At 53.4% G+C, this 18,317-nt stretch overlaps 2 protein-coding genes across 6 annotated transcripts; both read right to left on the bottom strand.

The window, feature by feature from the left end:
- Positions 1-1,495: 1,495 nt before the first annotated feature.
- On the bottom strand, positions 1,496-6,574 carry Pygo2 (pygopus family PHD finger 2). Of its 2 annotated transcripts, none has more exons than XM_036189779.1 (3): positions 6,106-6,574; positions 5,718-5,767; positions 1,496-4,108 (listed from the first exon to the last, which is right to left on the bottom strand). In XM_036189779.1, the coding sequence occupies exons 1-3, from the start codon at positions 6,206-6,208 to the stop codon at positions 3,044-3,046; spliced, it is 1,218 nt and encodes a 405-aa protein (XP_036045672.1). In that variant the 5' UTR covers positions 6,209-6,574; the 3' UTR covers positions 1,496-3,043. The 2 variants fall into 2 exon arrangements, with proteins under 2 accessions (XP_036045672.1, XP_036045673.1); XM_036189780.1 differs by having other exon boundaries at positions 6,384-6,445.
- Positions 6,575-6,807: 233 nt separating this feature from the next.
- Shc1 (SHC adaptor protein 1) lies at positions 6,808-18,100 on the bottom strand. Of its 4 annotated transcripts, none has more exons than XM_036189777.1 (13): positions 17,942-18,100; positions 14,617-14,784; positions 14,024-14,094; positions 13,447-13,510; positions 13,208-13,327; positions 12,774-12,827; positions 12,424-12,475; positions 12,123-12,249; positions 10,122-10,308; positions 9,969-10,038; positions 9,754-9,885; positions 9,376-9,614; positions 6,808-8,525 (listed from the first exon to the last, which is right to left on the bottom strand). In XM_036189777.1, the coding sequence occupies exons 2-13, from the start codon at positions 14,779-14,781 to the stop codon at positions 8,397-8,399; spliced, it is 1,410 nt and encodes a 469-aa protein (XP_036045670.1). In that variant the 5' UTR covers positions 14,782-14,784; positions 17,942-18,100; the 3' UTR covers positions 6,808-8,396. The 4 variants fall into 4 exon arrangements, with proteins under 4 accessions (XP_036045670.1, XP_036045668.1, XP_036045671.1 ...); XM_036189778.1 differs by lacking the exon at positions 17,942-18,100 and adding an exon at positions 17,249-17,916 and having other exon boundaries at positions 7,735-8,525; XM_036189775.1 differs by lacking the exon at positions 17,942-18,100 and having other exon boundaries at positions 14,617-17,233.
- Between the last annotated feature and the right edge of the window lie 217 nt (positions 18,101-18,317).

Here is an 18,317-nt window from a genome sequence, read left to right as displayed (position 1 = left end):
GAAGGTCTACGCAGTACTTCCCCCTTGGTGTATCTCTTGGTGGGGGACTGTGGGCCCCAGCGAACTACAATTTTTTGAGGTGGGGGGAACCTCCCCTCTTTTCGAAATGTTTAGTGTCTAGTAGGAAGACCTAAAACCGAAAGGTGCTGTCTGATGAGAGGGCGAGGACCAGGTGCCATGTTGGCTCCAGGATGGACAGAGACAGCTGGAGGATGGGGGATGGGGCCCGGTGCAAGTTGTGGGTTTAGAAATAGCCCTTCTAACGGCAGGCCGAGGGTGCTTTGAAAATGGAGGAAGGCTCTCGGGAGGCCGACACAGGTTATCTTCATGAGTTCGAGATCAGCCAGATCCACGGAGTGAGTTTCAGGCCCGCTAGGGCTGCACAGTGAGATCCCCACCTCACAACCAGTCAACAAGAGAGCGGCCAGTGGGATGGCTCGGTGGGGTAAAAACTCCACAGGTGCGCTGTGCACGCGCCTGCCCTCAATACATCATACACCAACACGAGGTTTAAAAAAAGAAAAAAAGAGGTGGTGCTATAATCCCAGCCCTGGGGAGACTGGAGCAGGAGGGTGATGACGGCCAGCCTGGGCTACAAAGCATCCACAAATTAAATCCAGGGCTGGATGTGACTCAGTGGTGGAGCACTGTGATCTCCAGCATGGAAAATGAAACATTGCAACATTTAAAAAATTTTATGTATATGGGTATTTTACCTGCATGTCTGTAGTATTGAATCCTTTGGAACTGGAGTTACAGATGGTTGTGAGTTGCCATTGATGCTGGGAACTGAATCTGGGTTCTCTGCAAGAACAGCAAGTGTCTTTTTTTTTTTTTTTTTTAAAGATTTATTTATTTACTATGTATACAGTGTTCTGCTTCCATTTATCCCTGCATGTCAGAAGAGGGCACCAGGTCTCATTACAGATGGTTGTGAGCCACCATGTGGTTGCTGGGAATTGAACTCAGGACCTCTGGAAGCCCATGCTCTTAACCTCTGAGCCATCTCACCAGCCTCACAGCAAGCGTTCTTAATTGCTGCTGGCCATCCCTCCAGCCCCAAAACTAAAAAAAAAAAAAAAAAAAAAAAAAAAAAACAGACTGGGCAGTAGTGGCACACGCCTTTAGTCCCAGCACTTGGGAGGCAGAGGCAGGTGGATCTCTGTGAGTTCGAGGCCAGCCTGGGCTAGAGAGTGAGTTCCAGGACAGGCTCCAAATCTACACAGAGAAAGATGAATTCCAGCTTAAACTCAGAACTCAACCACCGATGGTGGAGGCCTTGGCTCCAACCGTCTGGCTCCCAGCCTAGCCCAAGTATCGCTCCAAAAGCAAGGGTTCCCAAATCAAGGACACAGGGTTGAACAGGGAAACTGGGGGCCTCCCCAGCTCAGCAGTCCACAGCAGCTGATGGGGGGGATGGAGAGCAGGGACTGCCGTGTGCTAAGCGTCCTCCTAGCCATGACACCAACTGAACAGATTAACAAGGGAGTCCTTGTTTGGATTTTCAAGTCATTTTATTAGTCCAACCATATAAAAAAGATCCTGTAACCACATCTCTGCCAACCCACTTTCTTCCAAAAAGTAGTAGAGAGGACCAGGGGGAACGGAACCTCCCAGGAGCTGTTTACAAACCATGGAGACAATACAAAAGTAACAACAGGTAACAGAGGCAAACAGAACACAACACAAGGAGGAGCAGAGGCCGGCACATAGAAGTTTAGGAGTTGGGGGGCAGAGTAAGAAGCAGGTCACCCGCTTCCTCTTCAGCTTCAAAGGCTGTCAACTCCACCAGTGTCTTCTCTTTCCATGTGCGGGGGAACGTGAGAAGTGGGGCAGGACCTCGAGGGCTTACCTAGGGTTACCATGCCTAGTGCCAGGCACCGAGCTCTCCCCCCAGAGGGCCACACCCAAGCTTGCTGTCCTCACGCATATGAGGAACCGGCACATGGGCTAGCTGCAAAGAGGTAAGAGAAGCTGAGAGGGCTCCTGGCCAGGCCTCAGTCCCATCACTGGTGGAGAATGCTACAAAAATCAAAATAAACCAACCCTAGTTGCTGTATCACCAGGCCCAGACGATAGCACAGGATGAAAAAGGGCAAAGCAGGAAAATCCGGGTTCTCTTAGCTATTAGTACCACCATGGCTTTGAGGATCCTGCTGCCCAGCCCCATCCCACAAAGCCACAGCAGGGCCTCACTTGGATCCTTTCGTCAGGGAAGGAATGAGGTATAAGGGCTTTACGCCTTTCCAGACTTTCTCCTGAGAGAGGAAAAGAGGGTACCAAGAGCTGAAGAACAGCACTGTCGTAATGTGCGGGGAGAGGGGGTACGTCTCCAGTCCAGACTTCCAGGGGAGCCAAACTTCCAATATTCTGGTCAGTCAAACCACACATCCCAACTTTTGGCAAAAATATGGTCACTGAAGAGAAAAGCCCAAGAGAAGCGGAGAAAGGACCAGTGACTTTGGTGTGAGGACGGTGTCTCCTCAGCATCTTTTGTCTACAGTCTTGACCCCTAGACAAGCAACTGCCCTCGTCAGGACCTCTGCTTCTTCTAAGGAATTTGGCGCTCTGAGGAGAAAGGAATAAGGAGAGTCCAGGGGAAGCAAAGGGAGAGAGAAGAGAGAGAGAGAAATCCAGAACCCATAAAAGGGAGTGAAGAAACCTTGAACACGTGACTCCAAAATCTACAGCCGGAGCCGTGGGGCTACACAGGACAGGTATCGTAGGCACGGGTGCTAGGCTCATGTCATCTGCGCACAGGACATTCTTGCCACCTGGAACTTCCTCCAGCCCCTGTTCTCCGGTCGCCTCCAGCTGGACTCTAGGATCGGCTCTGCTCAGCATTGCTTCAGCGTCCTGATCTCCCAAGGTCTCGATGCACCAAGTCCCCAGGAAAAAACAGCCATCTAGGCTCTTCTGCCTGCACGCCTCAGTTCCGCTTCTGCTTCCGGGAACCGTGTTTCTGCTCCATGGGGATGGGAAGCCAGTGGAAAACGAGGAACACGGTGAGAAATGTGCACTTCCCCAAGCCACTGCATTGGAGTCACCCGTCGTTAGCAGCCACCAACTGCCCCATGCCCTCTCGGATGTAGACGGACTGGATCTCTTTGGTCTTGAGGCAGAGATCGCAGGCCCAGACCGCAGAGGCCTCGGTGGTTAGCAGCCCGTAGGCGCTCTCGGTCATCCCAGTGCACTCCCGGTGAAACCACTTCTGGCAAGAGGCCTCGCACAGAATGGCATCCTGGTCATCGTTCACCTCACTCCGACAGGCACCACAAGGGTACACCAGGCCCGGGGGAGGCTGGGGCCCCGAGCCTCCGCCTGCCTTACCAGGAGGGGCCAGACTGTTGGCATCTGGAGTGCCTCCACCTCGACCACTGCTGCTCGGGGGAAAACTAGGTTGGTTCCCATTAACAGCTGCAGCAGGGGAGCCGGAGTGCGGCTCCTGGGGAAAAGCAGTGGGAGCAGGTGGGTTCAAGGGCTTTCCCCCATCCTCACCACCAGGGCCAGGAAAACCAGGGTCTGGGCCAGGGAAGGGACTTGTGTTGGGAGGCAGGCTGGGGAGTCCCTGACCAGGTCTCTGAAGAGAAGGACCAAAAGGCGCTCCTGGTTGGGCAAAGCGTTGCGGGAGAGGAGGAGGACCCAGCTCGCCTCTAGGAGGCTGGCCCATGGTGGGGGAGATCATGGGACCAAATCCCCCCACGGGGCCCGGCATCATCTGCCCACCAGGTGGGCTAAAGTTTTGGCCCAGAGACTGGTTGAAAGGTTGACCGGGGAAGTTCATGTTGCCTGGGGGTGGGTAGCCAGGGCCCTGAGGAGGCATGTTAAAAGCTGGGCCCATAGGGTTGGGAGGGAAAGGAGGCGGCTGTCGGCGAAGTGGCTGGGGCCCCCCTCCTCCTCCAGTGCCATAGCCTGGGGGTACCTGGCCTGCCATGCCCCCCTGTACGCGAAAGCCTCCAAAGGGCACAGGACTGCCAAGGAAGGGAGGGCCTGCACCCCCCACCTTAGGGGCTCCGAAGTCATCCTCAAAAGGGTTGGAAGCCACCAGATGATCCACCATGGGAGTTGGGGGTGGCGCAAACTCTGTCAGATGTGAGTATGCAGGACCCTAGGGGAAAAGGAGGAGAGGTTGGGAGCCCCGGGCCCGAGCTGGGAGAGCACCGCAAGCACAACACACTCTTTGAAGACTGACACTGCTCAGATCCAAACTGTGACTGACCTTGGAATATGACAGAGGAGAGAAGGTGGAGCCCACAATGCAATAGCACTGTTCTCAAAAAAAACGAAACAAAAACCAGGCAGACAGGGCTGGAGAGACAGCTCAGTGGTCAAGAGCGTGAGCTAGATTGCCGGCACCCGTGTTGGAGGGGTCAACAGCCTCCAACTCCAGAGGAATCACAGCCTGGCTTCTTTCAGCACTTCACTCACTCACAAGGGCATACACAGAGACCCATATGCATAATTAAACACAGTAAGATAACAAAAACATTTAAAAAAAAAAAAAAAAAAAAAGTCACACCAAAAGCCAGGTCTGACCTGAAAGCAGTTAACAGCCCTCCTCACCGCCCCTTGAGACAGTGTCTTATATAACCCAGTTTGTAGCTGAGGATAACCTTGAAATTCTCATCATCCCCACTGGGGGGTGCACGCCTTTAATCCCAGCACTCTGGGAGGCAGAGGAAGGCGGATCTCTCTGAGTTCAAGGCCAGCCTGGGCTAGAGTGAGATCTAGGACAGGCACCAAAGCTACACAGAGAAACCTTGTCTCAAAAAACAAAAATAATCAAACAAAATTCTCATCATCCCCATGCTCCTGCCTCAATCTTTGGGGTGCTGAGGCAGACATGAACCACTAAGTCTGCTTTTTGAGATGCTGGGACTTGAATTCAGGGCTTTGTGCAAGCTAGCTAGGCAAGCACTTGAGACCGAATATTTATCTTTTGTTTTGGTGCTGGGATTAAAGGCGTGTGCCACCACACCTGACTGAATATTAACTTTTTTAAAAGTCTCCTATTTTCTCAACTTTTGTAACAGGAACAACTGTTAAAGCATTGTAGCATTACTACAACACATAGGAAAGACTCAGCAAGCTGGGCCTGGAGAGACATGTCAGTAATGCTAGCACTTGGGAGGTTGATGCAGGCCAGCTAAGAGATCACAGCGAGGCTCAGCACCTTGTCTCAAAAAAAGTAAGAGTACATGCTGGAGAGATGGCTCACAGGCTTAAGAGCACTTGCTGCTCTTGCAGAAGCCCTGGGTTCTGTTCCCAGCACCCATGTGTTGGCTCACAACTGCCTGTACCTCCAGTTCTGGGGACTCTGATCCTCTTTTGGGCTCTAAGGGCACCTGACACTCATCCTTTGGGTCCCCAGCACTGCAGAAAACAAGAACGGTGATGGACATCTGTAATCCCACTGCTTTGGAAGGAAAAGCAGGATCATAGATTTAAAGGCATCCTTGGCTACGCAGCAAATCAGAAGTCAGTCTGGGACACACCAGACAATTGTCTCAAAAAGGGAGAAAGAGAAAGGAAAAATTTGGTGAGGCTGGGTTAAATGCTGTCACCGAGACAGAACTAGGAACCGAAAGGGAAAGAGAGAAGAGTATTTCCGCTTTTTCTTTTCCCTGCACCTCGTGGGAATCACAAAAGGGCAGCCAGAGAGACAGACAAAGTAGGAGGGGCTTCTAGGGACCACTCCCACCGCGGACCCCCATTACCTGAGTGTTGGACTTCCTTCGTTTCTTTTCGGGGCTCTTCATTTGCAGACCTGCAAAAGCAACAATAGGCAGACGGAGGCCAGTTTTCCCGAGGTTTCTCCTTCCTCCCAGCCACTCTCCAGACTCTAACTTCCACGTACACTTGCTTACTTACTTAAGAAACAGGGGTGAAATATGAAAAATGCCTAGTGTGACTACACTCTCAGCTACACCCTACATCTTCCCTGAAATCAAAGCTAACCGGCTCCAAAACCTGAAGTGATCTGTGACACTTGCCCCCAACCACTAACCGTTCTCACCTGAGGCTACCTCCCCATCCCCCAGCCCTTCCACCCGAGGTTCCAGGGTCCTGGGCCTCGACCGCCCCCGCCCCACTCTGCGCTCTCACCGGCCTTGCCCTGCTTCCTCCCGGTGCTGGGCGGCGCGGGGGGCGGTGCGGGGCCGCTGCCTCCCTCCAGCTTGTCCGGTGGGGGCGGCGCCGAGGCGGCCATGGATTGGGGGGACCCGAGTCAGCGTCGGTGGGGGATGGAAGCGTCCTCAGGCCGCACCATCGCCCGGAGGGGAGTCAGGGGCAGCGCAGCACCCCCGAGCTGCAGCAAGACCTAGACGCGCCGGGGGGGAAGGCGCAGAGCCAGAGCACCAACTGCACGCCTGCTCCAGACTCACCGCCCGCCCGCGGCTATAGCAACCGGAACCGGAACTCCAACGGGTCGCCACCACCAAGCTCCGTAGGGAGGGGAAGATGGGGAGAGCCCAGGCGCCGCACCCAGGAAGGCTGGGCCTCGCCTCGCCACTCCTCCGAAGTGCAGCTGACACCGCCCGAGCTGGCCTGGCAGCAGGTGGGGTGCACCACTCGACAGGGGCCGGGCGAGCTCCCCGTGGGCCCGGGGGCGGTCCGGACACGCCCCTCCCCGCCGCGAGCCAGTCGCCTTCCACGTACGTCCCTACCGCGCAGCCTCACTGCCCCCAAATCCTCGCAGGCTCGGTTCCCGCCGGCAGGCGCTGGCTTTGAGCCCAGTGGGCCTAGCCCAGGTGGGGTCCTCCACCACCTCCCACTGACAGCCCCCATCAGTCAGACTTTCCAGAGATGTTGACAGGCCAAGGTAGAAGAAATATGGACTTTAATGAAGACTATTTCCCTTTGGTATAAGACAGCCAAACCAAAAAATAGGCCAAGATTGAAAACCAGCCTACCCCTTGTCCACAAGCCTACACAGTGAGCTTGCAAGGTTTTCTGTCCTGACTGCATCGGCCCACAGGCAGAATGCAGGCTCTGCAGTGAGCTTGCACATCGTGACCCCACAACACCGTTTAACCAAACTTCTCAGATCTCTTGAGGAAGAAGAAAAAACGAACCCTGTCCTAGCACATTTTAGGTCAGAGAGAGTAAAATCCCAACAGTTGTTAAAAAAAAAAACAAAGGTTTGGAAAAGTCAACGAGGTGATGTATAAATGTAATCGAGTATCATAATTTGTGCTCAAAAGTAAGCAACAGAAACAAAACCAGGAAAACAAATCTACAGCCCTAAAATGCATGTGTATAAACAAACAAACAAACAAACAAAAAAGTGCAGTTCCACCAGTCCTACAAGGGGCATTAGGGATTCAGTCTCAACACCTCCACAAAACCCACCCCCGGGGTTAAATGTACACATACTGGAGGCCCATGTCAGTCACACACACCCATCCCAAAAGAAGGAGACTGGATGGGGCTGCAGGAAGAAGGGCTAGGTTTGGCTGTAGACTGTAACACACATGCAAACATGGGAGGGCCAGGCTTAAGAAATGTATAGACCCCCTTGGAGGAAAGGGAGCGAGCGAGCCAGGAGGAATGAGCAAGGCCGGGAGGCACTGAGCAAGGCAGTGGTCCAATCCTGCCCCTCCCCCTGCCACCAGGAGGGGGCGCTGGGGCAATTTCTGTCTCTCTATGGTTTTTGGAGTCAGGGCCTCTCTATACAGTCCTGACTGTACTGGAACTCACTCTACTAGACAGGCTGGCCTCACAAATCCTCTTGTTTCTGCCTCCTGAGTGCTGTGATTAAAGGCATGTGCCACCAAGCCCAGCTTGGGGCAATCTCTTAAAGGCTGCACAATCAAAAGGCAGAGGAGATAGCTGCCACTCCTGCCCCTGTTCTTCCCACAGTAAGGGGTGCTGAGCATGACAGGGCTCCAGAAGCCACGGTGTCGGCAACCCCTATCCATGAAGGGCCTGAGAACTCTTTGCATAAAGTATCTGCAGACCTAGGAGATAGTCAAAGGCACAAAGTTTTAAGGGGATGCACTGGGAATAGGGTATGTTAGTTAAGAGGGATCTGGGGTACCCTGAAGACTAGGGGTAAACCAGAGGTATGATTATTTCCCTTCCCCCAAAGGGCAATTGCTCCACTGGGCCTATCAGCACAGGGCATTTTCCATTGTAAGAACCCGCCCTTTGGGGGAAAGGGCATCAGGTTGGCACAGACAAGGCCCAGGCAAGGGACCACTCTGTACATTAATACTTTGGTGAGGTTTGGGCAGAAGCAGAATGCTACCCCAGGCTCTGAACTAAAATTCCTCTCAGGTGAGCACCAGTGTCCACAGGGCTCCCAGTTCCCACCCAAGGCCAGACCCACAGAACGGAGGTCCCAGGAGTTACAGAACACAGTAGGAAGGGACGGAGGGCATCCAGGAAAGACAGGATCACGCTTTCCGATCCACAGGTTGCTGTAGACACAGTTCGCTGCCCGCAGAGATGATGGGCAAGTGATTGTCCATGTGATAGCTGATAAGGTGACTGACACTGTCAAAGCGGTGATCCTTCGTCCGAACCTGGGAAGGTGGGAAATGAGAGGGTCAGTTCAAGTGAAGAGTTCAGGAAGACCTTAACCCCCAAGACTGAGGAAGATGCGGGGAGGGGGCAGTCAGCCATGATTATCTAGGCTTCTTTACAGAGAAGATATTCACACAGGAATGGATAGGCCAGTGAACTAGGAGGTGAAAGGAGACATGAACCCAGAAACATAGAAGCTGATAAACAGTAAAATTTCTGACTGGAAAGAACTGGTATGTCTCAATGGAGGATACACAGTACAAATGTAGAAAAGAGGCCAAGAAAAGAAACCAAGGCTGTAAGGTAGTAAGGCAGGTCAGATTTTGAAAAAGGAGAGAAAAGGATGTTGAGTTTGAAGCTAAGGAACTAGAGAGACTCTTAACTCCTCTCGAAAGAAGAAATTTGGGATCTCTACTCCATGACCATCTGAGGTTGGTGATGGGTCACTTCCTCACTTGGAAAAGGAGCAGAGATCAGGTGAGCACTTTCTAGGTCTGGACCTGGAGGACTGGTCAGAAGTAGAAAGAACACAGCTCAGAGGCGGCAGTGGTAGCGCAGGCCTTTAGTCCCAGCACTTAGGAAGGAGAGGCAGGTAGATCTGTGAGTTTGAAGTCAGCCTGGTCTACAGAGTGGGTTCCAGAACAGCCACAGCTGTTACACAGAGAAACCCTGTCTCAAAAAACCAAAAGAGAACACAGCTCAGACTCAGGGACAGGAGGGAAGGAATCGCAGGCCCCTGCAGGCAGATACCAATTACCTAGAAGAGCAAAGGAGGTCCGCAGAGAGCAACAGGGGAGGAAAAGGTCCCTTTCTCTGCTGTCCCTACGCATGTGCACCTCTGCCACTTACCACACCTTCAGGGTCCACCAGAAGCAGGTGTTTAGGCTGCCCACTCTGCAGGCCGGTGAGCACATACTGGCCGGGTGTGGTTGTGCTCTCCCGCACCAAGAAGTCACCATTGAGCTGTAGCAGCCCTTCAGCCTCCCGCCGGCTCAGCTTCCCGTGGAACCAGGACTCCCCTTGGAGCTGCTCGGCCATGGACATGGACTGGGGAGGTGGAGGCACACGGAGGGCATCTTCGAAGGGCTCTAGGGGTGCAGAGAGATGGCTAGGAGAACTGACCCAATATATACCCAAGACCCAGGCTCTGTGGGGGTCAGGTAGGTGAGAACAGACAGGTGGAAAAGGAGGAACATAGGACCATGGGGCTACAAGAGACTCGCTCACTCATGTCAAAGAGGTCTCGGGGTGCACTGCCATTAAGGGAAGGGTTGGGAGGCCCGGCCCCACCTCCAGCTTGCCGGGCCTTGTCTAGATTCTGGATGTTGACATAGGAAGGGTCATCGAAGAGTTCTCTGCCTGTTAAGGAAAGACACAGACTACGTCAATCCCAGACCTGCCTTCTGTACCCATCTCTGTCCCATTCCGAAAACTGTTCCTACCTGGGCAAGGTGGGGGAGGCAGCATCTGTTTACGGACTGCAGGGTCTCCTGCAGCATGCTGCCCTATAGGCTGTAAGGAGAAAAATAAGGTGAGACCCAGGTCCTAGGCACCACCCCCACCCTAGACTGGTAGTCTCCATCCTAGAAGCTTACCAGTGTAGCTCCCAAGTGGCTGGGCATCTGGGCAGTGGGCAGAGAGGGTCGGGCAGCCCCTTCCCGAAGCCTCATGTCTACCACTCCGCCCAGAGGGGGTTCCTTCCCTGGGAAGTCATTATAGTACTGATGGTCAGGCGGCTCTTCTTCCTCCTCATCCCAAGCTGAGCCATCAAAGCCAGCCATCCTGGAAGGGAAGGATGGAGTGAGGTAGGTGTAAACATGTGGTGGCCAAGAGGCCTAGGAATGGAAAAGAACAGTGACCACATACTAGGCATCATCTACTGTGGGTCAGATCTGAGGCTTGGGGATGTAACCCTGTAAGGCTGGCATTCCTTCCAAAATTTTAAAAATAAAAATTAGGGGTGGAGAGATTTGCACAAGGTCCTCCAACTGAAAGGAGGTAGAATTGAGATTAACTTGGTTTTAAACCAAAACCTCTCACTTCTCACAGCCTCGGTATCTCCTAAGAGGGACAGAAGCACTACTGAACACAGGGATGGATAGCCAGGACGGTCTAACGTACAAAGTCCCTGATGGTCATACTGTTTATCTCTCGACACTTGAAATAAGAAACATAGGGATCTCAGATAAAAGAGATGCTCCGGAAATAACTCAGTAGCTAAAGTGTGAGGGTCAGAGTTCAAATCACCAGAACCCATGTACAAGCCGGGCCACCTATAACCCCAGCACTCTGGAGACAGACAGGCTCCAGAGCAAGCAGTTGCTGCTAACCATATCTGGCAAGCTCCAGGCCAGGGAGAGATCCTGACCTTCAATAAACAAAGTATGACACAATAGAGGAAGACATGATAACAACTTCAGACCTCTACATGCACACACATGCAGGTACATATTTGCACACACAACATATGCCCCAACACATACACACATGCAGAAAAAAAAGAAAATACCAGAGTTGGGGATTTAGCTCAGTGGTAGAGCACTTGCCTAGCAAGCACAAGGCCCTGGGTTTGATCCTCAGCTCAAAAAAAAAAAAAAAAAAAAAAGAAAATACTTTCTAGATTTTTTTTTTCTTTTTTTTTGGTTTGTTTTTTTGAGACAGGGCTTCTCTCTATGTAGCCCTGGCTGTCCTGGAACTCACTCTGTAGACCAGGCTGGCCTCGAACTCACAGAGATCCACTTGCTTCTGCCTGCCAGTGCTGGGTTAAAGACACGTGCCATCAGCACCTGGCTAAAATCCAGATTGCTAATGACCTTCAGAAACAGGGGAGCATAGAGCAATGAATGGGGAAGCACAATGCTCCGGGGTTAAGAACACTGCTTATCTTTCAGAGGACCCAGGTTTGGTTCCCAGAACTCACATGGCAGCTCACAACCACCTTTAATTCCAGTTCCAGGGTATCCAATGGCCTCTTTTGGCTTCCACAGGCACTGTATACACTTACATACATGCAGTAAAACACACATATGCAGCCGGCAGTGGTGGCGCACGCCTTTAAGCCCAGCACTCGGGAGGCAGAGGCAGGTGGATCTTTGTGAGTTGGAGGCCAGCCTGGTCTAGAGTGAGATCCAAGAAAGGCGCAAAGCTACACAGAGAAATCCTGTCTCGGAAAAACAAAACAAAACAAAACAACAACAACAAAAAAAAACCACACACACACATATGCATAAAATAAAAATAAATCTTTAAGGGAAAAAAAAAGTATATGAGAACACAGGGATAGACTAAAAATGAGGAGCCTGAGCCAGAGCCAGAGTCAGAGTCCATCCAGCTAGGAAAGGCAACCTAGTGGGAGGTGCTGGAATACAACCTCACCCTAGGCAAACAAAAGGGAGCAATTATCCCTGCAGCAGGCATGACCCTCCACAGACTTTCCTGCTGAGCCACTGGAGACCTAGCACAGTAGGAAGATGGGGCAGAGTCACATAGGTCATTACCTTTTCTGAACTCTTGGAGCTCAAGCATGGGAAGGGAAAACTACTTCCCAATCCCAACGCGAGGCTCCTGAGCTGCCTCCCACTCTTTACACAGCTCACCTGTCATGGGGGGTGACCAGCTTGGGTGGATTCCTGAGATATTGTTTGAAGCGCAACTCAAAGGCCTGACCGACGGTGCTGATGACGTCCTGAGCAAGCCCTTCAGGACACTCCAGGATGTGGCAGGCTAGAGGCACAGTGGAAACTACCAGTGAGCTCTGAGGTGAGGTGCTGGGAGGACCTATGGGCAGGAGCCTCCCACCCCCCAATCCTCAGCAGGATAGCCCTATCAAGTAAGGGAAAGTGACCCCACTTGCTTCTCAGGTAACTGGCCCCACCCAGTGTTGCTCACAGGCCTCACCTCTCTGATTTACAGGGTCTTTGGCAACATAGGCAACATACTCAGCTGTGTCCTAGAGAGGATAGATTCAGAAGAGACCAGTTAGCTAAATTTTACGACTCCATCTTATTTGACCTGCTAAGACTCTGTCCTTTTCGGTATTTCCACAATCTTCTCTCTCTCCTCCTCCTCTCTCTCTCTCTCTCTCTCTCTTTTGGTTTTTCAAAAAAGGATTTTTCTGGCTGTCCTGGAACTTACAGGTGCTGGGATTAAAGGCATGTGCCACCACGCCCATCCTCTAGCCAGTATCTTCCTTCTTAACCCCTAGGCTCTCATCCCCACCCCCCTCTTTCCTCTGTTCCCCAACTCACCGGATCCCCACCAGACGCGAATGAGATAGATTGCATGTGATGGTTGGCAATGATCTGATGAGGGCAGGGGATGGAGAAGGGAAGGGTAAGCGTCAGGCAGCCTCCAGGCTCAGTGTGTCTCCTCACCCCAGCTCAGAACCTTGGAGCCCCAGTCTCCTTCTCTTGGCTTCCAGTCCTACATTCCCCTAATTTCATTCTCTTTTGGGGGGCGGGGGTGCAGGGTCTCACTATACAGCCCTTGCTGGCTTGGAGCTTCCCCTGCCTCTGCCTTCTGAGTGCTGGGATTAAAGGTGTATCTATACCCACCCAACCCCTGTAATTTCTTCCTTCTCTACTCTCCAGTTGCTCCTGAGGACTCCAAGTTTTTGGCCTCCAGATCCTCCCCCTTGACCCTCCCATAACTATCCCTGGTCCCTTTCAGCAGCCCCACCCACCTGTTTGCAGTCTGCTGCCATGAGGTTAAGGCTGCTGGTGGACACAGTGAGAGTGATTGGCATTCCAGCAAACTTCAGGTTACTCCTCCCCAGGATGGAGCTGAGTGGGCGGCTGCAGGGCTGGGAAAGGGCCCCAGAAGAGTCTGAGAATCGAGCACTCCCAACACCAGGAGACACTCCGGTCTTCTTCCCAGCGCCTGCAGCTGCCTTCTTCCGCCCTCCACAACAACCACACATACCTTCCTCCTCCGTGTTGCCCCTTTGGCACCAGGCACAGCTTCACACACCAAACTGATGGCCTCCCTGGAGGAACAGGGGTACTCAGACCCACCACTGGCCTCCCCACCGCCTGGGGCTGCCACAGAGCTGGGGGAGGGGAAGACCAGGCCAGACTCCCAGAGCACTCCAGGCTCTTTGTCATGGTGGATTGAATTAAGGGCCTTTAATATTTGATGACACTGAGGGGCCGCTTCCTGGCTGATTGGGTTAGGGCCTCAGTGGCTATAGCCCCACCTCTTCCCAGTTACCAAATATTCCATTCCCTTCCCAAAAACAACAGCAACCTCGACCCCACCTTTTCTAATCCTTCTTCCCATAATCTCCAAGGCTGGATAGGAAAGGTGGTGCTCCAGACCAGAGTTGGCTCTTTCCAGCCAGACACATTTCTGTAACTTTCTCTAAATTCTCTTGGCCCCCAGATGAGAAGTCACCATCCGCACCACCACCAAATGCCCAACTTCCCTCCTCCCCCTTACTGAGACTTCTGTAACTTCACCAACCCAAGGACGCCAACAATATGCCTGCCTCTCCACTAACCTGGTGACCTGAGTCCGGGTATTGAAGTCAAGGGCTCGCATTGACTGCAGGACCTCCACACAACCCATGTACTGTGGAGGAAGGAGGCAAGAATGATCAGCGGCCCCTCCCCCTCCCCGCACTCCTCACTCTTTGCAGAAGGTTCTAGGACTTTGTCCTACGTAGTCCCTAAGGGGAGTAAAGGTGAAGTAGCCTTCCCATTGCCTGGGGCTACCCCCCAAGTGAAGAAGGGCCACCAAAGTGGGCCTTCATGCACTGTGGAGAGACTGTGAGGGGGCAGCAGGCATTGGGTGGGACGCAGTGACACCTCTGGACAAGGGAGGAGTCTGGAGGAAGAATCGGAAGTCATTTTTCATTCAACACTCACACGCCTCTGATGTGCCAGGGCATCGTGTAAGCTGGGGTAGGGATCAAAGGAGGAAAGGGGAAGAAGATTCCCAGGCTAGGACAGAAGGTCACGGGACTGGAGAAGGGATGGGGCAGGTTTAAGAGCTATTGGACTAACACAGATAATGTTGGGGGAAGAGCAGAAGTCCCAGCAAAGCTGGAGTGAGATGGGGTGGGGGGGGGTGCAAAGGAGGATGTTCACTCACCCGAACCAAGTAGGAAACCCCAGGTCCCATGACTTTTTCGTTGGGATGCAGCCAGCCTCGTGTGGGCTTGTTGACAAAGCTCCCGTGTCTGGTCCACTCCTCGCCCCCCAGCTGGCCCCCTTCTACCCGAGTCCTGCGCCCGCCGCCTCCACTCAGCTTGTTCATGTCCTGGAGGAGGGGCAAGAGGCCTGTGTCCCGGAGGGCTGCCCCATCTTCAGCAGCCTTTCCTGGCTCCCCCTTAGGCCCCGGGCGCCCCCCAGCAGGATTGGCCAGCTTCAGGTTGCTCATCCGGGGAAAGAAGGAACACAGGGTAGTGGGACTATCGTCCCCCGGCAGAGGAGGAAGAATGGGTCCCAGGGATGAGGCGGATGGGGAGGGCAGTTCTTCTGTGGGGGTAGACCCTGAAGCCCCCTCCTCCAGCGATGACAGAGACTCATTTCGAAGTGGGTTGTACTTCGGCTTGGGGGGTAGAAGATCCATGGCCGGAGTAGAAGGGGGACTGCTGCCTGGCCCAGCCCGGCCCCCCTGCCAAATTCAGGCAAGGGGGCCAGGCAGGGGGCATCCCCAGGCCGTTAGCCTGGTCTGACCTCTGCAGCCTGGTGACAACAGAGGACCTAGGGAGGCGAAGGACAAGTGGCCTCTGCTCTCCCACGTCAGACCAAGACAGTTCCAGGCCACATCCTTGCCCAGCCCAGCCAGGAAGCCTCTTGTGGCTGAGGAGGACAGGCTGGACCCAGAGCTGACTGGCTCCTCCCCGGGGGCGGGGAACTAAGAAGAGAGACCAATCCCAAGGCCAACGCTGACTCACGGGCTGAGACGCCTCCCTGCACACTTTGTGTTAGCCAGGCTACTCTCCCTTGCCCAATACAAACAACTGGTAGTCTGTCGGGGAGGAGAAAGGCGCCAGGTAGGAAAGAAAGATGGAAGAATAAGAAAAAGAGAAAGAAAAAAGAAAGAAAGAAAGAAAAGAGTTAAGAGGAACTCGGGATCAATCCCAGCCGACATGGGCAAGCCAGAGAGAGCAGGAAGCCACAGGGAAGAAGGCTAGGAGAGGGATAAAGGAGGAAACAGACCTGCTGAGGGTGAAAAGGGGGGTGAGGGGGTGTCCCAGAGTTTAGCATTTCCTTTACAGCCCAGACCATCCCCACCCCCAGCACATGGTGAGTGAGGTGGCAGCCCCAGGGAACCTGGGCCATTAGCATCCTTAGCCACAACAGCTGTGGACAAAAGCAGGCAACCAGGAAGGGAAAGTGGTCCAGTGGGTGGAGATGGAGGCCCAGAGGGAAATAGGAGGAATGAAGGCCATTGGGGTGGTGCGTCTGGGAGCCACCAGGCAAGAGCTAGAGCAAGCCTGTTCTTTACCCATGTCACCTACCAAAGACCAACGGACTTCCTGGAACCCCTTTCCCACTGGCCTAGTGAGGAAAGCCAGAGGATACAGAGGGAGCAGGCTACCCTTGGACCTACAAGCATGCTTGTCTCCTTGTAGGCTGTAAGCCCCACCCAACAGGGTCCCTCACACTAGTATGGGGGTTGGTCTTGAGGTAGGAAACCGGAACACAGAACTGGTGCCTACAAGCCACAAAGAGATAATAGGGCCATAAACAATCTGTGTTAATAGAGACAGGAAGGAGAAAAGGGATACCAGAAGTTGGGATCTGGCCATAAGTGCATAACACCACCAAACCCATATTCCTTTGCCCAGTTTCCTGCCACAGCTCTGCTAAAGGCCATCAGGAAGTTAAAAAATGACCAGTCAGCATTGCTCCAGAATAAAATACCACTTATTTCCTTTAAAAAAAAAAAAGTGATCAAATACAAAAGGTAAAAGATAGTTCTTACAGGCTCACCTCCAAACTACTCTCAAGTTTATTTTGGAGAATTAAAAACTGTATCATTGTGGTTAACAATACCAGCACTTAAAACGGGTTGAATATCATGCTTTACTCTTTCAAACCTGGCCTTAGACCCCGTCCCGGGAAAGCTGTTACTGAACACCACACCTCTTCCTGAAAAGAACTTCTGTCAGCTCTTTAGAGAAGGAAATTCTGCCACAGCCACACTCTTCCAATCACACACACACTATGATGTCCCTGTCTTGGCGCGTTCGTATCCAGAGGCAAGGAATGACCAGCAGTGTGCACATTTGGAAGAAAGGGAAGCATGAGCCTCTAAATATGCTTCAAGAGATGGCAGGTTGCCTACCGGACCAAAGCTAGGTAGTAGCGGCTAGGGAGAGCCGTGTTTTGCACCTCAGCCCAGCAGGGAGGAAGCAGGAGCGGCAGGAAATAGCAGGAAATGGCGAAAGCCTCAGGAATGTTTCCAGCAGGGAAGGTTGGGCAAGTGAGGTCAGGATGAATGCCAAACCAGAGTTATCTGGTTAGGGGGAGGGGTCCTTTAAAAACAGCGGACAGGGAAAGAAACCCTACTCCTGACTCCAAAAGAGTTTTTCTTCTGATGGCAGGAAAACTTCCACTCCTGTTAGGTTCACGCAAACCCACACTTGGTCCAATCCAGCCACAGGAAGGTGCACCTATGGCTGTGTCAGGAATAGGCTCTGCCACGGGAAGGAGCCTCTAAGCCACGCTCTCGTCCGTTCTGCCATAAACGAAGCCCAGCCCCTTCAACTTACTTCACAGTCAGAGGAGGTTACCGGGGAAACGACACTGCTAATGATCTCACTCCTTACAACCACCAAGTTCAACCTCCCACCTGATGGAGAGCGAGAGCTCAGGAAAACTAAGCCCAAGGCTTAAAGAAAGGAGAGGGGTACAGAAGCAAGCGAAGCGTCCGGCACTTAGGACCAGGGCTTTGAGACGTGGACCCGAGCTCAACAGGGACAAGTCTCCTGAGGGGGGACCTGGTCCCGGACCAGGAGTCTGCCACATTCCCCGGACCAGACGTGGACCGTGGGAGGGGCGGGGCCCGAGGGGGCGGGGCCCAGAGAGGCGTCACTTCTACCAAGCCGAACCGTTCCCTCCAAAGCCAGGTTTGGGCCCGTTTGGACGCCAGGCTCCGGGTGGACTAGCTTCAGTCGGGAATCCGAGAGGGCAGCTTCAGAGGGCTGGAAACACTAATCTTGTGGAGCTAGGAAAACCTGTCTGGGGGGGTGGGATGTCCAGAAAAGTGGGACGACAGGGTGTGGCCGCGACAGCAAGAGACAAGTAGGGGTTCGGGGAGCCCCTTGAAGTTGGAAGGTGGGACTTCCGGGGAGGGGGTTTCGGGGGCGGGACTTATACACGGCAAGACCGGAAGTAGGGTCCTGGGAGAGGGGTTCCGGGGTGGAGGAGGAGTGGGTCGCTACAGAGAGAAAGTCTACACTCACCAGGGTCGCATGGAGTCTCCGCACCGGACCGCGGGCCGATCTGGTTCCGGATCACGTAACTGTCGGCTGAAGTCACCGCCCCAACTTTCTCCCCCGGCCTCGGCCTCCCCAGACAAACTTTATTACACTCACTTCCGGCCTCACTCACCCCTGACCCCCCTACCTCGCCGTCCCTCCTGTACCCGGCTGCTTTCCAAAGCCGGCCAATGGCTGCGTGAGCAGGCGCACGGGGGGGATCAGTGGGAGCCAATAAGAGTCCTAGTTTTGACCCAGCTCCTGCTTCGGAAACCTGAGCACGGCACTCCATTTACGAGTCGCGGAGACGCCAAGGCAAGCCAATCGGGGACTTCAACATGGAGCTGTCCCGCCTCCGGCC

This window comes from Onychomys torridus, chromosome 6 (genome assembly GCF_903995425.1).
Source record: "Onychomys torridus chromosome 6, mOncTor1.1, whole genome shotgun sequence".
NCBI lineage: Eukaryota > Metazoa > Chordata > Mammalia > Rodentia > Cricetidae > Onychomys > Onychomys torridus.
Note: the sequence above shows the minus strand (reverse complement) of the source record. Positions and strands in the feature narration are given on the sequence as shown.

Excerpts from the sequence above, each read along its gene's own strand:
- Pygo2 (XM_036189779.1), bottom strand. The coding sequence starts at position 6,208 with ATGGCCGCCTCGGCGCCGCCCCCACCGGACAAGCTGGAGGGAGGCAGC. Across the intron at positions 5,768-6,105 it reads GAGGAAGCAGGGCAAGGCCG|GTCTGCAAATGAAGAGCCCC; the intron begins GTGAGAGCGCAG and ends TTGCTTTTGCAG. Across the intron at positions 4,109-5,717 it reads GAAGGAAGTCCAACACTCAG|GGTCCTGCATACTCACATCT; the intron begins GTAATGGGGGTC and ends CTTTTCCCCTAG.
- Shc1 (XM_036189775.1), bottom strand. The coding sequence starts at position 15,096 with ATGGATCTTCTACCCCCCAAGCCGAAGTACAACCCACTTCGAAATGAG. Across the intron at positions 13,511-14,023 it reads ACCCGGACTCAGGTCACCAG|GGAGGCCATCAGTTTGGTGT; the intron begins GTTAGTGGAGAG and ends CTGTTCCTCCAG. Across the intron at positions 9,886-9,968 it reads GCCTCCCCCACCTTGCCCAG|GCAGAGAACTCTTCGATGAC; the intron begins GTAGGAACAGTT and ends TTTCCTTAACAG.